Source organism: Cetorhinus maximus, chromosome 15 (assembly GCF_964194155.1).
Source record: "Cetorhinus maximus chromosome 15, sCetMax3.hap1.1, whole genome shotgun sequence".
Lineage (NCBI taxonomy): Eukaryota > Metazoa > Chordata > Chondrichthyes > Lamniformes > Cetorhinidae > Cetorhinus > Cetorhinus maximus.
In genome coordinates this window covers 98,748,031-98,770,441 of record NC_135893.1, presented here as the reverse complement: position 1 = coordinate 98,770,441, position 22,411 = coordinate 98,748,031, and the positions used below count along the sequence as shown (strand labels likewise).

General features: G+C 43.8%; 1 protein-coding gene across 1 annotated transcript in view; it reads left to right on the top strand.

Moving 5' to 3' along the window:
* Positions 1-4,838: 4,838 nt before the first annotated feature.
* LOC144691035 (syntaxin-binding protein 4) overlaps positions 4,839-22,411 on the top strand; it is a 140,882-nt gene continuing 123,309 nt past the window's right edge. The window contains exon 1 of the mRNA XM_078559040.1: positions 4,839-4,950. Coding sequence (XP_078415166.1) covers positions 4,895-4,950 — 56 coding nt within the window. The 5' untranslated portion in view covers positions 4,839-4,894. The remainder of the gene's footprint in view (positions 4,951-22,411) is intronic.

The window sequence follows — 22,411 nt, the reverse complement described above, 5'->3', positions numbered from 1 at the left end:
CACATTTTGTATTTTATTCATTCACGGGATGTGGGCTTCGCTGGCTGGGCCAGCATTTATTGCCCATCCTTAACTGCCCTTGAGAAGGTGGTTGTGAGCCACCTTTTGAACCGCTGCAGTCCATGTGGTGTAGGTACACCCACAGTGCTGTTAGGCAGGGAGTTCCAGGGTTTTGACCCAGCGACAGTGAAGGAACGGCCGATACATTTCCAAGTCAGGATGGTGAGTGACTTGGAGGGGAACTTCCAGGTAGTCATGTTCATCAGCCCCTTCCGCAGTCTGACTTAAATGGGGGAAACCACGCTCTTAGTCAAGCTGTCCTAGTACAGCTACAACACTGGCATCTACCCAGCACTGTGGAAAATTGCCCAGGTATGTCCTGTACACAAAAAGCAGGACAAATCCAACCCGGCCAATTTACAATTCATCAATAAAGTGATAGAAAGGGTCATTGACAGTGCTATCAAGCACAACTTGCATGGAAACAATCCATTCACTGATGCTCAGTTTAGGTTCCACCAGGGCCACTCAGCAGCTGACCTCATTACAGCCTTGGTTCAAACATGGATAAAAGAGCTAAGCTCCAGAGGTGAGGTGAGAGTGACTGCCCCTGACATCAAGGCCGCATTTGACCAAGTGTGGCATCAAGGAGCCCTAGCAAAACTGGAGCCAATGGGAGTCAGGGGGAAAACTCTCCAATAGTTGGAGCCATACCTAGCACAAAGGAAGATGGTTGTGGTTGTTGGAGATCAATCATCTCAGCTCTAGGACATCACTGCAGGTGTTCCTCAGGGTAGTGTCCTCGGCCCAACCATCTTCAGCTGCTTCATCCATGACCTTCCCTCCATCATAAGGTCAGAAGTGGGGATGTTCGCTGATGATTGCAGTACCATTAGAGACTCCTCAGATACTGAAGCAGTCTGTACAGCAAGAACTGAAAAAATACATTCAGGCTTGGACTGATAAGTGGAAAGTAACATTCGGGGGTGGGGGGGGGGGGGTGGGGGTGGGGGGGGTGGGGGCGGGGGTCACCATTAACCAAGGATCTCATCAGAACAACCACATGGTCATTGTGGCTACAAGAGAAGGTCGGAGGCTGATGGCCAGTAACTCACCTCCTGACTCCACAAAGCCTGTCCACCATCTACAAGGCACAAGTCAGGAGTGTGATGGAATACTCCCCACTTGCCTGGATGAGTGCAGCTCCAACAACACTCAAGAAGCTGGACACCGTCCAGGACAAAGCAACCCGCCTGATTGACATCCCATCCACCATCTTAAACATTCACTCCTTCCATCATTGATGCCCAGGCTGGCAGTGTATAAAGCTGCACTGCAGCAACTCATCTAGGCTCCTTTGACCCAAAGCCATGACCGCTACCACCTAGAAGGACAATGGCCCCAGACTAAGAGTAAAACCACCACCTGCAATTTCCACTCAAGTCGCACAGCAGCCTGACTTAGAAATTTATTGCCATCCCTTCATCATTTCTGGGTTAAAATCCTGGTCACTCCCTAACAGCACTGTGGGAGTACCTACACCACCACAGTAATTGGTCAAGATGGCGGCTCACCATCACCTTCTCAAGGGTAAATTAGAGGTGGGCAAGAATGCCAACGATACCCACAAACTATGAATGAATTAAAATAAATTTTTCAGCAGGGGTTTGGGGTTGGTGGAGGTGTTGTGGTAATGTCACTGGCCTAGCAATCAAGAGGCTGAGACCTGGGTTCAAATCTCACCACAGCAGCTGGTGGAACTTAAATCCAATTGATAAATTTGGAAGTGAAAGTTAGTCTCAATAATGGTGACCATAAAACTAATGCCCTTGAGGGAGGGAAATCCATCATCCTTACCCATGATGAAGAGTCATACAGACTCAAAATGTTAACTCTGTCTCCCTCTCCACAGATGCTGTCAGACCTGCTGAGTTTTTCCAGCAATTTTTGTATTTGTTTCCGATTTCCAACATCCACAGTATTTTGCTTTTATCCTTACCCAGTCTGGCCTACATATAATTCCAGACTCCAGACCCACAGCAATGTGGTTGACTCTTAACTGCCACTTAGGAGCCACCCAGTTGTGGCAATTAGGGATGGGCAACAAATGCTGGCTTTGCCAGCAACACCCATTTCCCATGAAAGAATAAAGAAGTTGAGAGAGAGAGCATTACTGCAGTAATACCACACGAGGGAGCTGGTACCTTTGCTCTGCAAAGTGTAAATATTCTGGGCTCGTTTATTTTTAATAGGATGGAGTGGGGCGATTTTCTGCTACAATATTACCCAGGCAGCAAAGTTGAAAATGGGTGTTTCTGCATTTAAGCGTCTCCACGTTGAGAAAGTCAGGCTGATTGTGTCATTTCTGATTCTTTGGAGAATCACAGGGCAGAAATTTTAGCTCAACGTGCAAAATCGCGCAAGATGCTATCAGGCGAGCACCCCAACGTCACCCCGCACTCGTGCCATATTTCGGTCGGTGGGCGTGCATGAGTGTCAGAAGCGTGCCCGCCAACAATTAAGAAGACAATTAAAGTTGTCAAAGTTCCAATTGTCCCCAATTTTTCGTGGTCCGTCCAACCTTACAGTTGGCAGACGGGCGAATCTGCCGGGCGGACTTTGCCCTTTTGGTGAAACCTCATCCACAGGCGGAATGAGGTTTCCGTTATTAAATTTAAGAAGTAAAAATGTACGGACAGAATTTTCATCGTGTACATACGCAGGCGATTGTGATATGTGGACATTTTTTTTCCTGGTTTTTAAAAACTTTATTCATTGGTTTCAAAGTTTTCAGCTCCCTGAGGCAACTCTCTGCCTCCAGGGAGCTTTCACTCAGTGCTCGCCTGCGCCCGTGATTACATCAGCGCCTGCCCTCCTCCCGCCCACCCCACCCCCACCCCCACCCCACAGCGCTGAGCATTTCAATGCGCCTTTCACACTGGCTGGCTGTTCATTGGCCAGCCAGCATGAAATCGTGGTTGGGGACCAATCGCAAGTGGCGCCGTCCATTCCCCAGTCACTCCCAGTACATTGGATACATAAAATACACCAAATGCTGGAAAAGCTCAGCAGCATCTGTGGAGAGAGAGAGAGAAAAACAGAGTTAACTTCTTCGGATCTCCGATTTTCACAAGGTAAACATAGAGCGCAAAAGCAGGAGGAAATCCGTGAAGGAAAGGACATCCTTTCCTCGGCGCAGCTTTGTCCACTGGGTCAGCTGAAGCCACTGACCTGTGCTGTAAACAAATACAAAGGAGCAATTTGCATTTATGACCTCAGGATGTCTCAGAATAAAATACTTTCGATGCGTTACAAATGCTGCAGCCAATTTGCACACAAAACCCCACAAACAGGTAATTATCAGGTCATTTGTTCTTTTTAGTGATGTTGATTGTGGGATAATTCAAGGCCAGAACTCTGGAGCAAAGAACTCTTTTGCTCTTCTTTGCAAAATCCATCAACCTGAGAAAGCAAACGAGGCCTTGGTTTGACATCTCTGAAAGACAGCACCTCTGAGTGTGCAGCACTCCCTCAGCATTCCACACAGCAAACTGGATTAGGCCCTCAAGTTTCCAGAGTGGGACTTGAACTACTGCCTCCAGACTCAGAGGCAAGAACACTATCTACTGAGCCACCATTTCAAGGTGGACTAAGCGCCCGTTATTCGGGGGTGAAAGCTAAGCAGCGAGCATCAGCAACCTGCTTACCTACCAAGGCCATCGCAACCAAATCTAATACCGGGCTTCAATAAAAACAGAAAAAAAGACTGGAAACCCCAGAGAAACAGAGTGAAGATTTCAGATCGATCTCCTCAGAACTGATTCGGACCAGGCATGTGACAGCAAATGGCTTTGAATGGTGACCGTCCTGACGAAAAAGCTCAGTTTCGCTCACTGCTGTTGCTTCCTGGCATGCTGAGTATTTCCAGCCTTCTCTGTTTTTACTTCAGGTCTCCAGCATTTTGCTTAAGTTGCAATTTGCAACAAGGAGCAGTTAATTCGATGCATAGTGAGGATTGAACCTGGTGTATTGTTGTTCTATTTGATTCCCTCTGACATGGAACAGGGTAGATTTGCTACGAACTAAGTGTGGGAAGTTAAACGAAACCATTTGAAGACAAAGTTAATTGTCTTCAGCTGATGATCCATGGGGTAAACTTTAAACCTGAAAGTGCTTTGCCAGAGGCACCCATATTTTAGAATGTTGTCTACTGGATCAGTTTGGAAACAGGTACCATCGCTACCCAGTGAAGCGTGTATCTGACCCAGTCCCAATGAGATTGATTGTTTAAACTGAGGTATATCAGCTGGCAGCAAAGATTTGGAATCTATGACTGATGGCATATTCCTTGTGATGCTGTAGACAGCTGTGTTGATCAGGATTAGTCTGAGAGTCACATCTGTTCAGAACTCTGGAACAAGCAGTCATTTACAAGCCTTACCCTTCACAAGCCATATTTCCTAAAGTCTGTTACACTTCAGTCACAGTGTGTGCTGCAGCTGTTTGTTTCTGGTCACACTACTCTGGGAGACCTACACAGGTAGATCTATGGGCAAGTGGTTCCTGTCAACTATCACTTCTTGCTGTCTTATTCCACACAATGGCAGTGCAGGTTGGATCACAACCACGTGCCTGACTCCAGATTAATAACTGTCTCGAAGGTATACTGCCGTTCCTTGAACATTAATTGGATGTTGAACACCGTGGACGTGACCATTGGTGCAAGTTGAGCTCTGACCTCCACCCTCCGCTAGACAGCGAACCACTTGTGCTCCATCACATGGAACAGAGCCGGAGGTGTCTGACAACAGTTAATCAACGAGAGAGGTTGGAAACGGTGAAATCCATTCACTGGGAGTGAGTTGAAGTTTGTCTTTTCCTCAGTCTTGATAATATGTATTATCAGAGGACGGAGCTTGAGAATTCTGATGGATGCTCCCATATGTACTGGTAAGAAATGGAGCTGAAGATTAATCTTTATCTGTGCATTGTATCTAAGCAATTACAGATTGTGCTTGGTTAGAAAACTAATGGAAAGTAGAATTGCAAATGCTGTATAATCAGCCAATAATGTAGATTGTGTCCAATATTATTTAAAGGATACCAGCATATTAATCACTGGTAAAGAGATGTGAAGCCTAGTTAAACACATATCTTTACTTCAATTAGCGAGGTGGATTTAATGTTTATCTTCTATTCTAACTTTTCTATGTATTTTTCTGTATCTGATTGTAATCTTGCTGCATATTCAGCAGCTCTTGCCTGATTACTGAAGCGTTCTAAGGCACAATGAAGTCAGGCAGCTATGAGTAGCTAAAAGAAAAAGAAAGAGGTAGCCTTTATTTGGTGCATTTCATGATCTTAGGATATCCCAAAGTGCTTTACAACCCTTTAGAAGTCATTGTTGCAATGTAGGAACCATGACAACCAATTTTCACACAGACAGCTCCCACAAACAGCAATGTGACAATGACCAGGTCATCTGCTTTTTTAGTAATATTGGTTGAGGGATAAGTACTGGCCAGGGAGAACTCTCCTACTCTTTTTCCAGTTGTGTTGTGGATCTCTTATGCCCACCTGAGAGGCAAGAACGCAGCGTAACATCTCATCCTTTTAGACTGACTTAGTATTAATTCAATATTAATTAAATCACCTCAGGAACCCTTAAAACATTTTCATATCCTGACAAATTTTTGTCAAAGAATCAGGTGAATCCTTAACCCTGTCACCTTCAATCTTCATTGAGGAATTACATGAAGTTGACTTTCCAGCATGTACTTGGGATGAATAATGTCTAAATTTGTCTCACCAAATGTCTAACATCTAAATTCTAATTGGATGAACTCATCTTATTAGCCCTCACTTAGGATACACATAAACTATTGAGTGCGTGAGTCAACCCTTTCTTGCCAATTCAGCAAAGAAGAAACAGACAGCAAGTCATGCACCATCAATTATTTATTAACCACAGGATCCTAATTATCACTATTTGAACTTAAACACTGAGTGTACGTTAGCAAGTATCAATACCTGTAGACGGGGTCACCTAACAATTTGAATACCATATAATTAATAGATAGAATTAGTTAACAAAATGGAAAATCGAAGTTGTCAAGGCAGTTCAGTGTATCACCAGAATTCAGCATTAATTGGATCAGTGGTTATCAATCTATAGTTGAGATCAGTGTCTGAGACTAATGCAAATTGGTGAGATTAATTCAGGATTAACGCCTTAGACAACTGACGAGTTAACAGCATTAGACAGACCGTTTATTGAATAGATTAGAGTCTATTTGCAGGTGGGTAGCAATGTGCAGAATTATCTATGATCTTATCCTGATAGTCCAGTGGTTGAGTTGAACAACAATGGACAATGATGTTGGCATTAGCAACACTGAGCGATGACTCTGTCTCAGTAAATGTGCCATCTGTTCCTCTTGGCTTCCATGTTGCCGCTGAATCCAATTTACACAATGTGACTGTATCCAACTGGCTCTCTTAAATATCATTTCCCCTGACCTCAAAAAACTTAAAGTGACAGACCTATCACTGCCTGTAATTGGCTGGAATAACTGTACAATCTAACGCTTAGAATTTCCTCCTCTTTCTCGTGGGTAAACGTTGGCACGTGTACAGGTTACCCTTCGACACATGCTACATGAAGTCCCCTACAGAATACTGAAGAGGCCAAAGGGGATCTATGGCTAATGAAAATGAAGATGATCTGCGAGAATTGGGCGAGAGGTCTGCCATGGTCCTGCTCATATACCTTAAATTCAAAGAAAAACCCCTTCTCATTCAATTGACCAACATGAGTCAGAAGGGTTCACCCCCTTTCGTGTCAATCACTTCGAACAGGCCTGTAAGTGCCCCTTGAAGACCTTGAAGTTAATGAGGCATTACAACTGCTAGACTGTATTCCCACTCTCCTAACCTTTCAGTCTTCCTCCAATAAAGACCTTACTCAGATCCAGATAAGATATGGTATATTTATTTCCCCCTAATTAGCCATCTCTGGACTTGTGTGCTTGCAGGTGGCTCCGTCAGTTGTAAAGAATGTTCACTTTGAATAATTATGTTCATGATTTTAATTAGTTTCAATTTCCCGGCAGTCAGTTCAACACTGACTTTGTTTTCTTAGCCACATTTAAGCTGGAATTCTGGGTTGATGACACATTTGAGGCACTTTCAGGATAAATATATATCCTTCCAAAATTAACGGGAGTGTTAATTTCAAAATGCCAAATTCTAATAAGCTGTTCCGATTTCTTCTCCACAAACAAATGGGTGAAAATCATGGATAATATTAAAGTAAAAATGTATTCACGTAACAATGTACCTACCGACCATCATTGAGGGGAAAAAGTTAAATCAATGGCTAGAGGAACCTTGTTAATTTTGCAAAAGTTTATTACTTTTATGTAACTGGGCTAATTAGTAAGTTTGCAGACGACACTAAGGTTGGAGGAGTTGCAGATAGTGAAGAGGATTGTCAAAGGATACAATGGGATATAGATCGGTTGGAGACTTGGGCAGAGAAATGGCAGATGGAGTTTAATCCAGACAAATGCGAGGTAATGCATTTTGGAAGGTCTAATACAGGCAGGAATTATACCGTAAATGGCAGAACCCTTAAGTGCATCGACGGGCAGAGGGATCTGGGTGTACAGGTCCACAGGTCACTGAAAGTGGCAACGCAAGTGGATAAGGTAGTCAGGAAGGCATATGGCATGCTTGCCTTCCTTGGCAGGGGTATTGAGTATAAAAGCTGGGAAGTCATGCTGCAGCTGTATAGAACCTTGGTTAGGCCACACTTGGAATATTGCGTGCAATTCTGGTCGCCATATTACCAGAAGGATATGGAGGCGTTGGAGAGGGTGCAGAGGAGGTTTACCAGGATGCTGCCTGTTCTGGAGGTTATTAGCTATGAGGAGAGGTTAGAGAAACTCAGATTGTTCTCACTAGAGTGACGGAGATTGAGGGGCGACTTGATAGAAGTTTACAAAATTACGAGTGGCATGGACAGAGTAGATAGTCAGAAGATTTTTCTCAGGGTGGAAGAGTCAATTACTAGGGGACATAGATTTACGGTGAGAGGAGAAAACTATAGAGGAGATGTGCGGGGCAAGTTTTTTACGCAGAGGGTAGTGAGTGTCTGGAATTCGCTGCCAGAGGAGGTGGTGGAAGCAGGTACGATAGTGGTGTTTAAGAGGCAGCTTGACAAATACATGAATAGGATGGGAATAGAGGGATACGGACCCTGGAAGTGCAAAATGTTTTAGCAGACGGGCAATATGATTGGCGCAGGTTTGGAGGGCCGAAGGGCCTGTTCCTGTGCTGTACTTTTCTTTGTTCTTTGTTCTTTGTACTTTAAAATTCCATTTATAACAGATATGGTTGTATTTGGTGGATTCAATATCATTTTTATTTAATGGATTCAACTAGAACGTGGAGTCTTTCCTAAAATATTTGGGTCCACGTAATAATTGGGACACAATTGGCCTTCCCAACTAATTCAGAAACAATCCAGGACCCCTCTACTTGTCAGGCGAACTTGATGAAAGACATGTAAATGCACATAGCATTAGGAACAAAATAGATGAACTGATAGCGCAAATAGAAATAAATAAGTACAATCTGATAGCCATTACAGAGATATGGCTACAAGATGACATGAATTGGGACGTAAATATTGTAGGGTACGTGACATTTAGGAAGGACAGGAAGTTAGGAAAAGGGAGCCGGGTGGCTCTGTTCATTAATGATGGTATTAGCACATTAGAGAGGGATGATCTAAGTTCAGGAAACCAGGATGTAGAAGCGGTTTGTGTTGAGATGAGAAATGATAAAGGCAAGAAATCACTTGTGGGAGTGGCGTACAGGCCCCCTTACACAGTAGGACAGGGTATAAAAGAAGAGATAATGGGAGCTTGTCAGAAAGGTACAGCAATAATCATGGGGGATTTTAATCTACATATAGACTGGAAAAATCAGATGGGCAAAGGTAGCGTAGGAAGAATTCATAGGATGTTTTCGGAATAAGTTCTTAGAACATTCTGGAACCAACCAGAGAGCAGGTTTTACTAGACCTGGTATTGTGCAATGAGACAGGATTAATTGATAACCTCATAGTGAAAGCACCCCTAGGTAGCAGCGATCATAATATGATCGAATTTTATATTAATTTTGAGAAGAAACAAGTGCGTCCAAGACTAGTATTTTAAACTTAAATAAGGGCAATTATGAGGACATGAAAGCGAAGCTAACTAAAGTGAACTGGCAAATTAAGTTAAGGGATAGGTCAATGAAGGCTCAGTGGCAGACGTTTAAAGGGATATTTCAGAATACACAGAATAGATACATTCCAGTGAGAAAGAAAAATTCCAAGGGGAGGACCCACCATCTGTGGTTAACTAAAGAAGTTAAAAACAGTATCAAACTGAAAGAAAAAGCGTATAATTTCACAAAGACAGGTGGCAGGTCAGAAGATTGGAAAGAATATAAAGAGCAGCAAAGAATGACAAAAAGATTAATAAGGAGTGAAAAATTACAGTATGACAGAAAGCTAGCTAGTAATATAAGAGTTTTTATAGATATTTAAATAAGAAAAGGGTTAACAAAGTGACCATTGGTCCTATAGAAAGTGCGTCCAGAGAATTGATAATGAAAGTACGGAAATGGCGGAGAATTAAACCGGAATTTTGCTTCGGCTTCTACTAGAGAGGACTCAAGTAACACCCTGGGAATAGCTGTAAATCAGGAAATGGAAGGGAGAGGAGAACGCGGGAAAATTACAATCACCAGGGAAGTGGTATCAAGCAAATTGTTGGGGCTGCAGGCTGACAAATCCTCAGGTCTGGATAGACTTCACCTTAAGGTCTGAAAGAAGTAGCTAGGAAGATAGTTGGTGCACTGGTTTAAATTTTCCAAAATTCCCTAGATTCAGGGAAGATTCCAAAAGATTGGAAAATAGCAAAAGGGAGGGAGACAGAAAGCAGGAAACTACAAGCCAGTTAGCCTAACATCTGTCTTAGGGAAAATGTTAGAAGCTACTATTAAAGATGGTATAGCAGGACACTTAGAAAAAAATCAAGGCAATCAGGCAGAGTCAACATGGAATTGTGAAAGGAAAATCATGTTTAACCAATTTCCTGGAGTTCTTTGAAGGATTCGCATGTGCTGTGGATAAAGGGGAACTGGTGGATGTACTATACTTAGGTTTCCAGAAGGCACTTGATAAAGTGCCACATCAAAGGCTATTGTGGAAAATAAAAGCTCATGGTGTAGAGTGGTAACTTATTGGCATTGATAGAAGATTGGCTAGCTAACAGGAAGCAGAGAGTTGGCGTAAATGGGTCTTTTTCTGGTTGGCAGGATGTGATGAATGGTGTGTCACAGGGCTGGGGCTGCAACAGTTTACAATTTATATAAATGAATTGGATGAAGTGACCAAAGGTACGGTTGCTAAATTTGCTGATGACACAAAGATCGGTAGGAAAGTAAATTGTGAAGAAGAGAAAAGGAGGCTACAAAGGGACATAGATAGGTTAAGCGAGCGGGCAAAAATCTGGCAAATGGAGTGTAATGTGGGCAAATGTTAAATTGTTCATTTTGGCAGGAAGAATAAAAAAGAAGCTTATTATCTAAATGGTGAGAGATTGAGGAGCTCTGAGATTCAGAGGGATCTGGGTGTCCTAGTGCATAAATCACAAAAGGCTAGTATGCAGGTAGAGCAAGTAATTAGGAAAGCGAATAGAATGTTATTATTTATTGTGAGGGGAATTGATTACAAAAGTAGGGAGGTTATGCTTCAATTGTACAGGGCACTGGTGAAACCACATCTGGAGTCCTGTGTACAGTACTGGTCACCTTATTGAAGGAAAGATGTAAATGCATTAGAAGCAGTTCAGAGAAGGTTTACTAAGGCTGGGCAGGTTGTCTTATGAGGAAAGGTTGGACAGGTTAAGCTTGTATCCACTGGAATTTAGAAGAGTAAGAGGCAACTTGATTGAAGCCTTTAAGATCCTGAGGGGTCTTGACAGGGTGGATGTGGAAAGGATGTTTCCTTTTGTGGGAGAATCTAGAACTAGGGGTCACTGTTTAAAAATAAAGGGTCATTCATTTAAGACAGAGACGAGGAGAATTTTTTTCTCTCAGAGGGCTATGAGTCTTTGGAATTCTCTCCCTCAAAAGGCGGTGGAAGCAGAGTCTTTGAATATTTTTAAGGCAGAGCTGTTGTGGATGGTGGGTTTCAAATCTGGACATTACCCTGGGTCTCTGGATTACTAGCCCAGTGACAATACCACCATGCCACTGCCTCCCCTTTCAGGTACATGCATTGTGCCTGTTTCATCTAAACAAAATAAGTGACAGCCATTTACTGGTTCATTCCTCAGGGCAATGCCTTGACCAATCAGGGTCAAGCTGCCTGGTTTAAATTTCAAACAGTGCTTGTCAGTTAACTGTCAGTCACCATCAGTGGTGCATTCTCCATGGCAACGCCATTTGCCAACCAATCAGCACTCTTTGCATACAGTATAAATTGTTGTTTTCCACTTATATTGGTAACCTTGCGAGTGTCCTGATGAGTGCAAGAGGAAAAGCTTCGACATGTCTCTTTCTTCAGCAATGCCTTGAATTGGTCACACACCCATCACTTGTGTACAGAGGCAGGGTAATGCATTCTGGGTGATTGCTGCTGTCGCTCTGGATAAATCTGATAATCTGATAACCGCTTGGAATTCAGATTTGGTGATTAAACTCCTGATGCAGAGCACCGTCGCTATGGCAACTTAAAGTCAAGCATTATAACGTGAATCCTACAATTCCACGCGATTTCCCTGCCGTCCAATGGACTGAAATGATGGAATACGCCAAGTGCAGCAGGTACAGTAAAATATTTATAGAAACTGTATGAGGGATGTGGCTTCATTTCAGTTTGAGGGAGCTTCTGATTTTGAACTGGCTAAACAAGACCCATACACACTCTGTGTAGAGGGATCCAATGTTCATCGGCTATCGATTTTATGAACAAGGGCATCTCAAGGTCAGACAATGTTAGAGAGGCTTCTGGGTCATTATTCAATGCAACCAGAACATTTTCTCTCACACTGATACCAGCAGCATCGTTAACAAGACAGAGCAGTGACAGATTAGCTCTACTGACATCTGACTATTGCTTCACGACTGTACAAATAATCAGAAATCATCAATGCTCTGTGAGGGAGGGAGGAAGGCAGGATTTCATTGCCCTGGTAAAAATGGCGATGGGGTGCGGTAAGGTGATCCCGGACTGACTGCGGTTCCCGTGGCCCAGAGGTGTCTGTGCTTTGCAGGTACTTGGGGTGTGAGAGGTTGCAGCCCCCCCTTTCACTATCGGAGGGGGCTGCTCCTCAATTTCTGGCTGCACTTCAGTCCCGCTCTCCTAATGTTTGGCCACCAGGTGTGGAGGGGAGTGGGCAAATCAGAGCACTACCTCATCGGTACTGCTCCTTAGCTTAGTGGCCAAGGTGGCCTTCAACAGGTCCAGGCAGTGGGCGGTCGAGGAGGTCGATCAACTTGGCTGCCTGCCTCTTTTCCGCAGCTACATCTGCACCCGCATGTCCCTGGCAAGGGCACATGCGGCGTCCACCAGTCCGCTTGAAGCCTCCCGCGACCAGTGGGCACTGGGCAGAACTGGAGTGCATCATCGCCCCCAGAAATATTATTTTAATTTGATTTGTTGGGCATAATTTTCCCCCCATTGGGGGAGAAAGTTGATGGGCGGGCGCGTGCAGGCGCGCTTCTGATCGGTGCCCCCGATCGGAGGCGCGGTGCCATTTTATGTGGGCGGGCCAATTAGGACCCGCCCAGCGTGATGTCTGCAGGGAAGTGCTATGCACTCCCTGTGCGGGGGTGGGGAGGCTGGGGTGGGAATGCCTAAAATTGAGAGTGTGCTTTTTTGCACATGTGCACGAAAGAGCGCTCTCATCTCCCTGAGGCTAAGTGCTGCCTCGGGGAGATCGCCTCTACTTTCAAAAATATTAAAAATAGAAAAAAACAAATTTCCTTACATGTCCCCTCATGTGACAATGTCACCTGAGTTGGGACATGTTCATAATTTCCAAAAAAACTTTATTTAAATTTTTAAATCCCTACATGAAACCTCATCCTGCCGGTGGATGAGGTTTCATGTTTTCTCTATTTGCAGCCGGGGCTCCTGGCCTACCCGCCAACCTTAAGGTTGGACGGGCAGGTCCTTTAATTGGTTAAATGATCCTGTCAATGGCCTCAATTGGCCATTGACAGGTCGGCCGACCCACAGCTGATTTTGCTGCGCCCCCGCCTTCCTGAGGATTTAAATGGGGCGGGATGACATCAGGGGTTCCGCCCGACATTATCCCGCATCATTTTACACGTCAGTGAGCGAGCCCCGCCCCCTGCTGGCCGATGGTAAAATCCTGCCTGTTAAGTTTCCTTTGAAGTTTTGTGTTTATTTTGTTAGTTTATTAGAGGCTTCCCTTTTATGAAGGGGTTGGGGGGGCATCTATCATCTCTTAATTAGACAAAACCTCTGTTTGGTCCATATAAAAGAGATAGAGTGGGATGGTGCTTGTGTAATGATAGTTTCTTAAAATATAACAGGGATCACAGAATCAGAACTTATCCCACAAGATGAGAGTGAGTTCATTGTGGAGGAGTATAGGATATTCAGGAAATGATAAGGTAGGAGGACAGTGAATTTTACAGACAAAAGAAGGATGATGACATGGCAAAAGCCCGGCAATAGGACTGAAGACCTGTGCTCCAAAACGTGCCACACGCCTAGCCAAGCTGCTCCAGCACAGCTACAACACCCAACAATGTGAAAAATGAGTATGTCATGTCCACAAAAAGCGGGACAAATCCAATCCACCCAATTACCGCCCCATCAGCCTCCTCTCGTTCATCAGCAAAGTTATGGAAGGTTTCGTGGACAGTGCTACCAAGCAGCAAGCTATTGCTGGAATTGCCACAGCAATAACCTGCTCACTGATGCTCGGTTTGGGTTTGGCTAGGGCTGCTCTGATCCTGACCTCACTACAGCCAAACATGGACAAAAGAGCTGAATTCCAGAGGTGAGGTGAGAGTGGCCGTCCTTGATATCAGAGCAGCATTTGACTGAGTGTTGCATCAAGGAGCCCGGGCATAATTGAAGTCAATGGGAGCCAGGGTGAAAACTCTCCACTATAGTCAGACCTAGCACAGAGGAAGATGGTTGTGTTTGCTGAAAAAAGAGGCTTGCCTAAGCTTTTCATCTTGCACTCATCAGGACACTCGCAAGGATACTAATATAAGGTGGGGGGGAGGCGATAGGGAAAGAACAATTTATACTGTATGTGAGTATGTGAAGAGAGTTCTTATTGGTCAGCAAGTGGCGTTGCCATGGAGAATGTGCCACTGATGGCAACTGATGATAACGCCACTTGCCAACCAATCAGCAGTCTCTTCACATACAGCATAAATTGTTGTTTTTCCCCTTATGTTGGTATCCTTGTGAGTGTCCTGATGATTGTCATTGTTGGAGGTCAATCATCTCAGTCCCAGGACATCACTGCAGCAGTTCCTCAGGGTAGTGTCCTAGGTTCAACCATCTTCAGCTGCTTCATCAATGATCTTCCTTCCATCATAGGGTCAGCAGTGGGGATGTTCGCTGATGATTGCACAATGTTCACCATTCACGACTCCTCAGATACTGAAGCAACCCGTACCCAAATGCTGCAAGACCTGGACAATATCCAAGCTTGGGCTGATACGTGGCAAGTAACAGTTGCACTACACAAGTGCCAGGCAATGACCATCTCCAACAAGAGAGAATCCAACCATCGCCCCTTGACATTCAATGGCATTACCATCGCTCAATCCCCCACTATCAACGTCCTGAGGGTTACCATTGACCAGAAACTGAACTGGACCAGCCATATAAATACCGTGGCTCCAAGAGCAGGTCAGAGGTTGGGGAATCTTCAGTGAGTAACTCACCTCCTGACGCCCCAAAGCCTGTCCACTATCTACAAGGCACAAGTCAGAAGTGTGCTGGAATACTTTCTATTTGCCTGGATGAGTGCAGCCCTACAACACTCAAGATCAGCAGCCCACTTGGTTCGCACCTATTCACCAATTTAAATATTCACTTCTTGCAAAATTGACCTCTGTGTGACCTCTATTAAAAATAATGATCACTTCAAAAGTAATCCATCAGTTGCAAAACACTTTAGGACATGCTTGTTACATGGTAAGGTGCTATTTAAATGCAAGATCTTCCTTTCCTTTCAAAGATTTAAGATTAATAAATCTTCATTATTAAGTGAAGTATATCATAGGGTTTTAAGATAATACCTCTGTGGTTCACTTTCTATAATCATGAAAGAACTGTTGGGTATCCCAGAGATTCTTCAGGAGTGAAAGTAAACTAAAGTCGTGCCTATATTCAAATAGGATGACAAATATGACTTAGGCAATAACACTCACGAAGCTTGACACCATCCAGGTCAAAGCAGCCCATTTGATTGGCATGCCACCACCTTCAACACTCACTCCCTCCACCACTGGCGCACAGTGGCAGCAGTGTGTGCCATCTACAAGATGCACTGCAGCAACTTACCAAGGTTCCTTAGACAGCACCTTCCAAACCCACAACTGCTACCATCTAGAAAGACAAGGGCAACAGATGCATGGAAACACCACCACATGCTCTCCTCCAAGCCACACACCATCCTGACTTGGAAATATATCACTGTTCCTTCACTGTCGCTGGGTCAAAATCCTGGAACTCCCTCCCTAACAGCACTGTGGGTGTACCTACACCACATGGACTGCAGCGGTTCAAGAAGGCAGCTCACCACCACCTTCTCAGGGGCAACTAGGGATGGGCAACAAATGCTGGCCTAACCAGTGATGCCCACACCCTAAGAAAATAAAAACTGATGACTATAAGCTCATTAACTTTACACCAGTAACAGGTAAAATAATAGGGATTATTTTTAAGTTTGGGCTTGAGGAATAACTGTAAACGAACAAGTTAAAAAGACACACCCTGTGGAGATTTAGAATCTTGGGCTTAGTGGATGAGGTAGATGGTGAAATTCCCCATGAGATGGTTTATTTTGACTTTAAGAAGGCTTCTGATGAAATGTCATGTGAACAAATTAATAGGTGTGGAAGTAAAAGGTGTGGAATCCAGAGTAAAATGTTAAAAGGAGTCACATGCAGGTTACCAAACAGGAAACAGGGACTGTTCAAAAAAGAAACACTGGAATAATGAGCACATTCCTGAATCAGCCTGACCTGTTAGTGAGGTCATGAATGTGTGCAGCACTATCTATAGTCAGAAAAGAACTGTTGGTTACTGGGACTGAAAGCAAAGGATGAGAAATAGGACTCAGATTAGTCCAAGCTCATTAACTTTACAGCGATTTTAGGTAAAGCAATTGAAACTATTTTTCAATGTCTTGTTTCAATGACTTATGCCACATGGTCGAAAACAAAATGATGAGATAAATAATCAGAACAACAAAGGACAACTACTCTGAGGTGATACTGACTCCATCAGTCCCAATTTGACATGTGTCCAATGTTGATCATTGCATCACAAAAAGCACCCAGAAGCTTTGAAGATGGTGCAGTGAAGTGTAACAAGGTTGACCTTGAGCGTGTGAAATGAGGAGGGATTAGAGACATCTCAGCTGTAAAGTCTAGACAGAAGGTGAATGGGACAAAAATAAAGCGTGCAAAATATTAAAAATATGGATTGAATACACTCTTAAAATTACTTCAGAGTAAGTACAGAGCAGGTCATTAATCAGAAACAGTCGATAAACAGATATCGGGAAGAATTTCTTAACTCAAAAATGGTAAAAACAACCGGCTGGGAACAATATGGACAGAAACACCAGGCAGGTTTCAGAAAGATTTTAATAATTGGACAATATACAAAAATGAGATGTTTCACACCTTGATTTTGTGAAGAAATCCTTTCTCTGTGATCACTAACTCAGTTCATTTGCAAAGGCCCACATTTTCTTTCAAGGCAAAATATTGACCGTCTTTAACACTCCGGCTTTGGAGTTACCACACGTTCAGCATCCCCGAGGTGGAATAATCAGATTAAAATTATTTTGGATGGATGTCTTGATTTTGGTTTCACACGTAAACATGCAGATATTTTACACTTTTGTAGGTATTTTTCCCAAGTTGGACATCTATTTGAAGCTGTTTTTAAATAGTGGTGTGGTACTTAAACAGGTCTTAAACAGGTACTTAAACAGGTGGGAGTCTTTGGCAGGGGGACGATGTTTTTTTAATTTTAAGAAAAGGTGGTCATGTTCAAATGCTTTACCAGCAGTGGAAGAAAATGAAAAAGGGACTTAAAAAAAATCCCACAGGGAATGGAAATGGGAAAAAAAACCCCACAGCATTAAGGCTTTGAAGGAAGTCAGCAGAGGGGGGGCTATTTTTCAAGCAGAAAATTGACAACTTTGCCCCTGCTGAATGTTGACTGGACCTGTTGTCCAGACTGCAATGGATGGAGTTTCTCTTTTCCCATCTTTAACTGTTCTACTTGATCCGGAATTCGTTGAGGAAAGGCGCTTTGATTTAATATAAAAGCAAAAAAACTGCGGACGCTGGAAATCCAAAACAAAAACAAAAATACCTGGAAAAACTCAGCAGGTCTGGCAGCATCGGCAGAGAGGAGCACAGTTAACGTTTCGAGTCCGAATGACTCTTCATCAGAACTAAGTAAAAATAGAAGAGAGGTGAAAAGAGGTTTAAGGGGTGGTAGGACAAGTAGAGCTGGATAGAGGGCCAGTGATAGGTGGAGATAACCAAAAGATGTCACAGACAAAAAGGACAAAGAGGTGTTGAAGGTCGTGATATTATCTAAGGAATGTGCTAATAGGTGACATTAAGGGTAGAAAGCAGGACGAGCAAGGTACAGATAGCCCTAGTGGGGATGGGGTGGGGGGAAGGGATCAAAATAGGCTAAAAGGTAGAGATAAAACAATGGATGGAAATACATTTAAAAATAATGGAAATAGATGGGAAAAGAAAAATCTATATAAATTATTGGAAAAAAGGGGATCGGAAAGGGGGTGGGGATGGGGGAGAGAGTTCATGATCTAAAGTTGTTGAACTCAATATTCAGTCCGGAAGGCTGTAAAAGTGCCTAGTCGGAAGATGAGGTGCTGTTCCTCCAGTTTGCGTTGAGCTTCACTGGAACAATGCAGCAGGCCAAGGACGGACATATGGGCATGAGAGCAGGGTGGTGTTGAAATGGCAAGCGACAGGGAGGTCTGGGTCATGCTTGTTTTTGCTTTGATTTAATGTTGTATTGAATTGAATTACATGTTCCATGGGCCAGGGTCCTTGGGTCTCAGACCATGTACACTTCTCATTCACTGGTCATGCGATCATCCTCATGAGTCATTGACAGTACTGTCTTAAGGAAAATACTTATAAGTGTTTTGAAACTTTCAATGCTCAGCAGCAGTTCTAGCAAGGATGAATTGCGGTCTGGCACAATGCTCCTTTTTAATTCATTGGATGTGGGCATCACTGGTTGGGCCGGCATTTATTGTTCAGAAGACATTTAGCATTGCTGTGGATCTGGAGTCACATGTAGGCCAGATTTCCTTCCCGAAAGGGCATTAGTGAACCAGATGGGTCTTTACAACAATTGGCAATGGTTACATGGTCATCATTAGACTTTTTCCCCACCCCGACCCCCCTATTTATTTCCGGATGTTTTATTGAATTCAAATTTCACCATCTGCCTTGGTGGGATTTGAGTCCGGGTTCCCCAGAGCATTACCCTGGGTCTCTGAATTACCAATCCAGTGATAACAGCCCACCCCCTCCCCCCAAGTCTCTTGTACCCTGAAAGAAACAGTAGACAGAAGAGACCGAGAAACAAGAGCACGTTGCTAGATTAACCCTTCGCACACTGTTTCCTGCTTTCCCATGCGAGAACTCTTCTACTGACATTGTGCCCATGATTTTTTTTTACTCTGCTTCTGCGAGTCATATTTTTATAGTAAATAAATTTGGCCAGTACCTTAGCCTGTGCAAACAGTTCTGGTTCGATGATGTTTTCTGTCATCTTATTTGACAGGAGATATGAGAACCATGCAGTAAGCAATGCATTGGAGTTAATTGTCAGACTTGGCCTACAGCACCTAGGTTTCTGTTTATTGACAACGTGCTCTGATTGGTGGAGCCTTTAGTTAACTTATTTGTACAAATAAACAGTGTTGAAGGAGAGCAGGCAGTCCAAACTGCGAAAAATCCATCGATAATCTCAAAAATATGCTACTAGATAGCTTGTTGATATCCAAACAGGGCGCTAGTCTATAATCTATCGCTCCATTTTACTTCAAGTAAAGTTTAAACATCTTCTGGAGTATTGTAACCTTGTTTAGCAATCATTGTGTCAATCTCACCTCTGGCACATCAGATGTTTTTGTTCTTTTAATCTCGGTGCATCTAGCTTTTCAGAGCTCCAGCCAGAGACATCAGGAGACATGAAGAGGGAGGTTAATTTAATCTTGCTACGTGCAGTAGTTTTCAGACCAGTTGTTTTCTGAGCCTGTTATTTCAGTTGAATGAGCCAATTAGTCCGGTTAAGTCCAATTACATTGAATTAGTCCTTCAAATAGTAGTGGCCTGCGTAGAAAGTGGATCTGGCATGGAAAATGTGTGTCTGCGGTTACGTTGTCCAGGAACATTGACTGCCCAGTGATCAGATGTTGCTGATATTTATTGTCCCTGCAATTCAGTGCCACACAGACTCCTGATTTCAAGCAAAAAGCAAATTACCGCAGATGCTGAAAATCTGAGAGAAGAAGAGAAGCAGCTGGAGGTACAGCGAGTCTGTCAGGATCTGGGAGAGAGTGGACAGTCTAAATTTCGAGTGTATATCCTTCCATAAGACATAGGAGCAGAAATTAGGCCATTTGGCCCATTGAATCTGCTCCGCCATTCAATCATGGCTGATAAATTTCTCAACCCCATTCTCCCGCCTTCTCCCCGTAACCTTTGATCCCCTTACCAATCAAGAACCTATCTATCTCCGTCTTAAATACACTCAATGACCTGGCCTCCACAGCCTTCTGTGGCAATGAATTCCATAGATTCACCACTCTCTGGCTAAAGAAGTTTCTCCTCGTCTCTGTTCTAAAAGGCCTTCCCTTTACTCTGAGGCTGTTCCCTCGGGTCCTAGTCTCTCCTACTAATGGAAACATCTTCCCCACGTCCACTCTATCCAGGCCTTTCAGTATTCTGTAAGTTCCAATCAGATCCTCCCTCATCCTTCTAAACTCCATCGAGTATAGACCCAGAGTCCTCACACGTTCCTCATATGTTAAGCCTTTCATTCCTGGGATCAGGAATTAAAGGCTTAACATATGAGGAATGTTTGAGGAACTTTGTCAATGACCTTCATCAGAACTGAGATTGATATCGGGGGAAATATTCATATATAACAAGTAGAGAGGGATAGCATCAGTGGGATGGTGCAACACATCATCTCAGTCAAACAATGGCCCGAATCTTTGGGTCGGAGTGTGGGGGTAGGCCCTGCTCGCCGATGTATAAAATGATGCGCGGTGACGTTGGGCGTGTGTCCCGATATCACCGCACGTCATTCCAATCTTCAGTTCGGCGGGCGCACAGCGGAGTTGGCTACATGCCCGCCCCAGAGTCGGCTGCGTGCCCACCGAACTGTCAAAGGCCTGTTCAGGCCATTTAAAAATTAATTGAAACAATTAACAGGGCTGCCCCATCCAACCTTAAGGTCGGCGGTGGGGGGCAGGCGAAGAGCCCAGGCGGCCTTCGCATTTTTCATGGAACCTCATCCACGGGCGGGATGAGATTTCATGAAGGATTTATAAATCGAATAAATTTTTAAATGAAAATTCATTGGCATGTCCCAGCTCATGTGACACTGTCTGACATGAGGGGACACGTCTGAAAATTTTTTCTTTTCTCTTTCTTTATTTAAATTTTTCATAATGAAATTAAACTCCATGAGGCCAGCTCTGTGCCTCAGGGAGATTTCTGCGCTCTTTCAGGCCCATGTAAAATGGCAGCCTGCAGCTGAACGCGGACGGTGATTGGCTGCACGCCCGCTCCCGCTCAGTTCCCCCGACGGGGAGAAAATTCTCCTCAATGAACACAAGCATTGAAGAAATATTAAAGACAGAACAAACATGCGAATGGAAGAACTATCAGAACAAAATGGTGGTTTGGGTTGGAGCTACATCTTCCCTGTTGACCTGTTGTGTCCCAATTTGGAGCCAATTTTTTTTTTTGGTCCTTTAACGTCAGCTTCCTCTTCACTTTAAAACCTGGCGTAATTTCATACTGGTCCTTGAGTGAGTCCCAGATTTTCCATCGCTTCACAGGCTCCTCAATTCTTCAGCCAAAGTTTACGCCTGTATAATAGGGTTGATGACTCTGATTGGAGGTTTCATCACATGGCCTCCTGCCCCACCCAAACAAACATTTTTTTGCCATCTCCAATTCTCTCGCAGCTCTTAAATAAAAATGTGCGAAGAAAGTGATAAAAATTCTTTTTGGGGCCATATGTTTTTAATTCATGCATGGGATGTGGGTGTCGCTGGCAAGGCCAGCATTTGTTGCCCATCCTTAATTGCCCTTGAACTGAGTGGATCGCCAGGCCATTTCTGAGGGCAGTTAAGAATCACATGTAGGCCAGACCAGGTAAAGGACAGCAGATTCCCTTCTCTAAAGGGCATGAGTGAACCAGGTGGCTTTTTTTTTAAAAAAAAGATAGTTGTAGCTGTCATGGTCACCATTATTGAGACTAGTTTACAATTCCATATTTATCAATTGGCTTTAAATTCCACCAGCTGCTGTGGTGGGATTTTGAACCCAGGCCTCTGGATTACAAGTCTAGTGATATTACCACCACGCCACCATTTCTTAGGCCGCTTGCGCTAATTCACCTTTAATTCTTGGAGACTTCCGGCCACTCCTGTAACCCTACAGTATAGTGACTGACTAAAATGCCTATTTTTAAGATAGTGGATACAGTCTATAGGTAGCCCTTCTTTAAATAGGAAATACTGATGCCTTTGCACCCGGCAGAGGGTGTGCTGTGCAAGTCTACCCGCTTGCTATGCAGGGGTTTCAGCTGGGATAAAAGCACGTGTTTTGTTTGCGATGTGGAGTGGATCATTTGCAACCTTAATCAGCAACTGAGAGCTATACTTTGTTTCATCGACAAGTGTAGGTTGAGCTTTGTTGTGTTGACCGTTCCCTCAATAAGGGGGCGATAGTGATGTAGCGGTAATGTCACTGGGCTAGTAATCCAGAGGACCAGGCTAATGCTTTGGGGACACAAACGAAAATTGCTGGAAAGACTCAGCAGGTC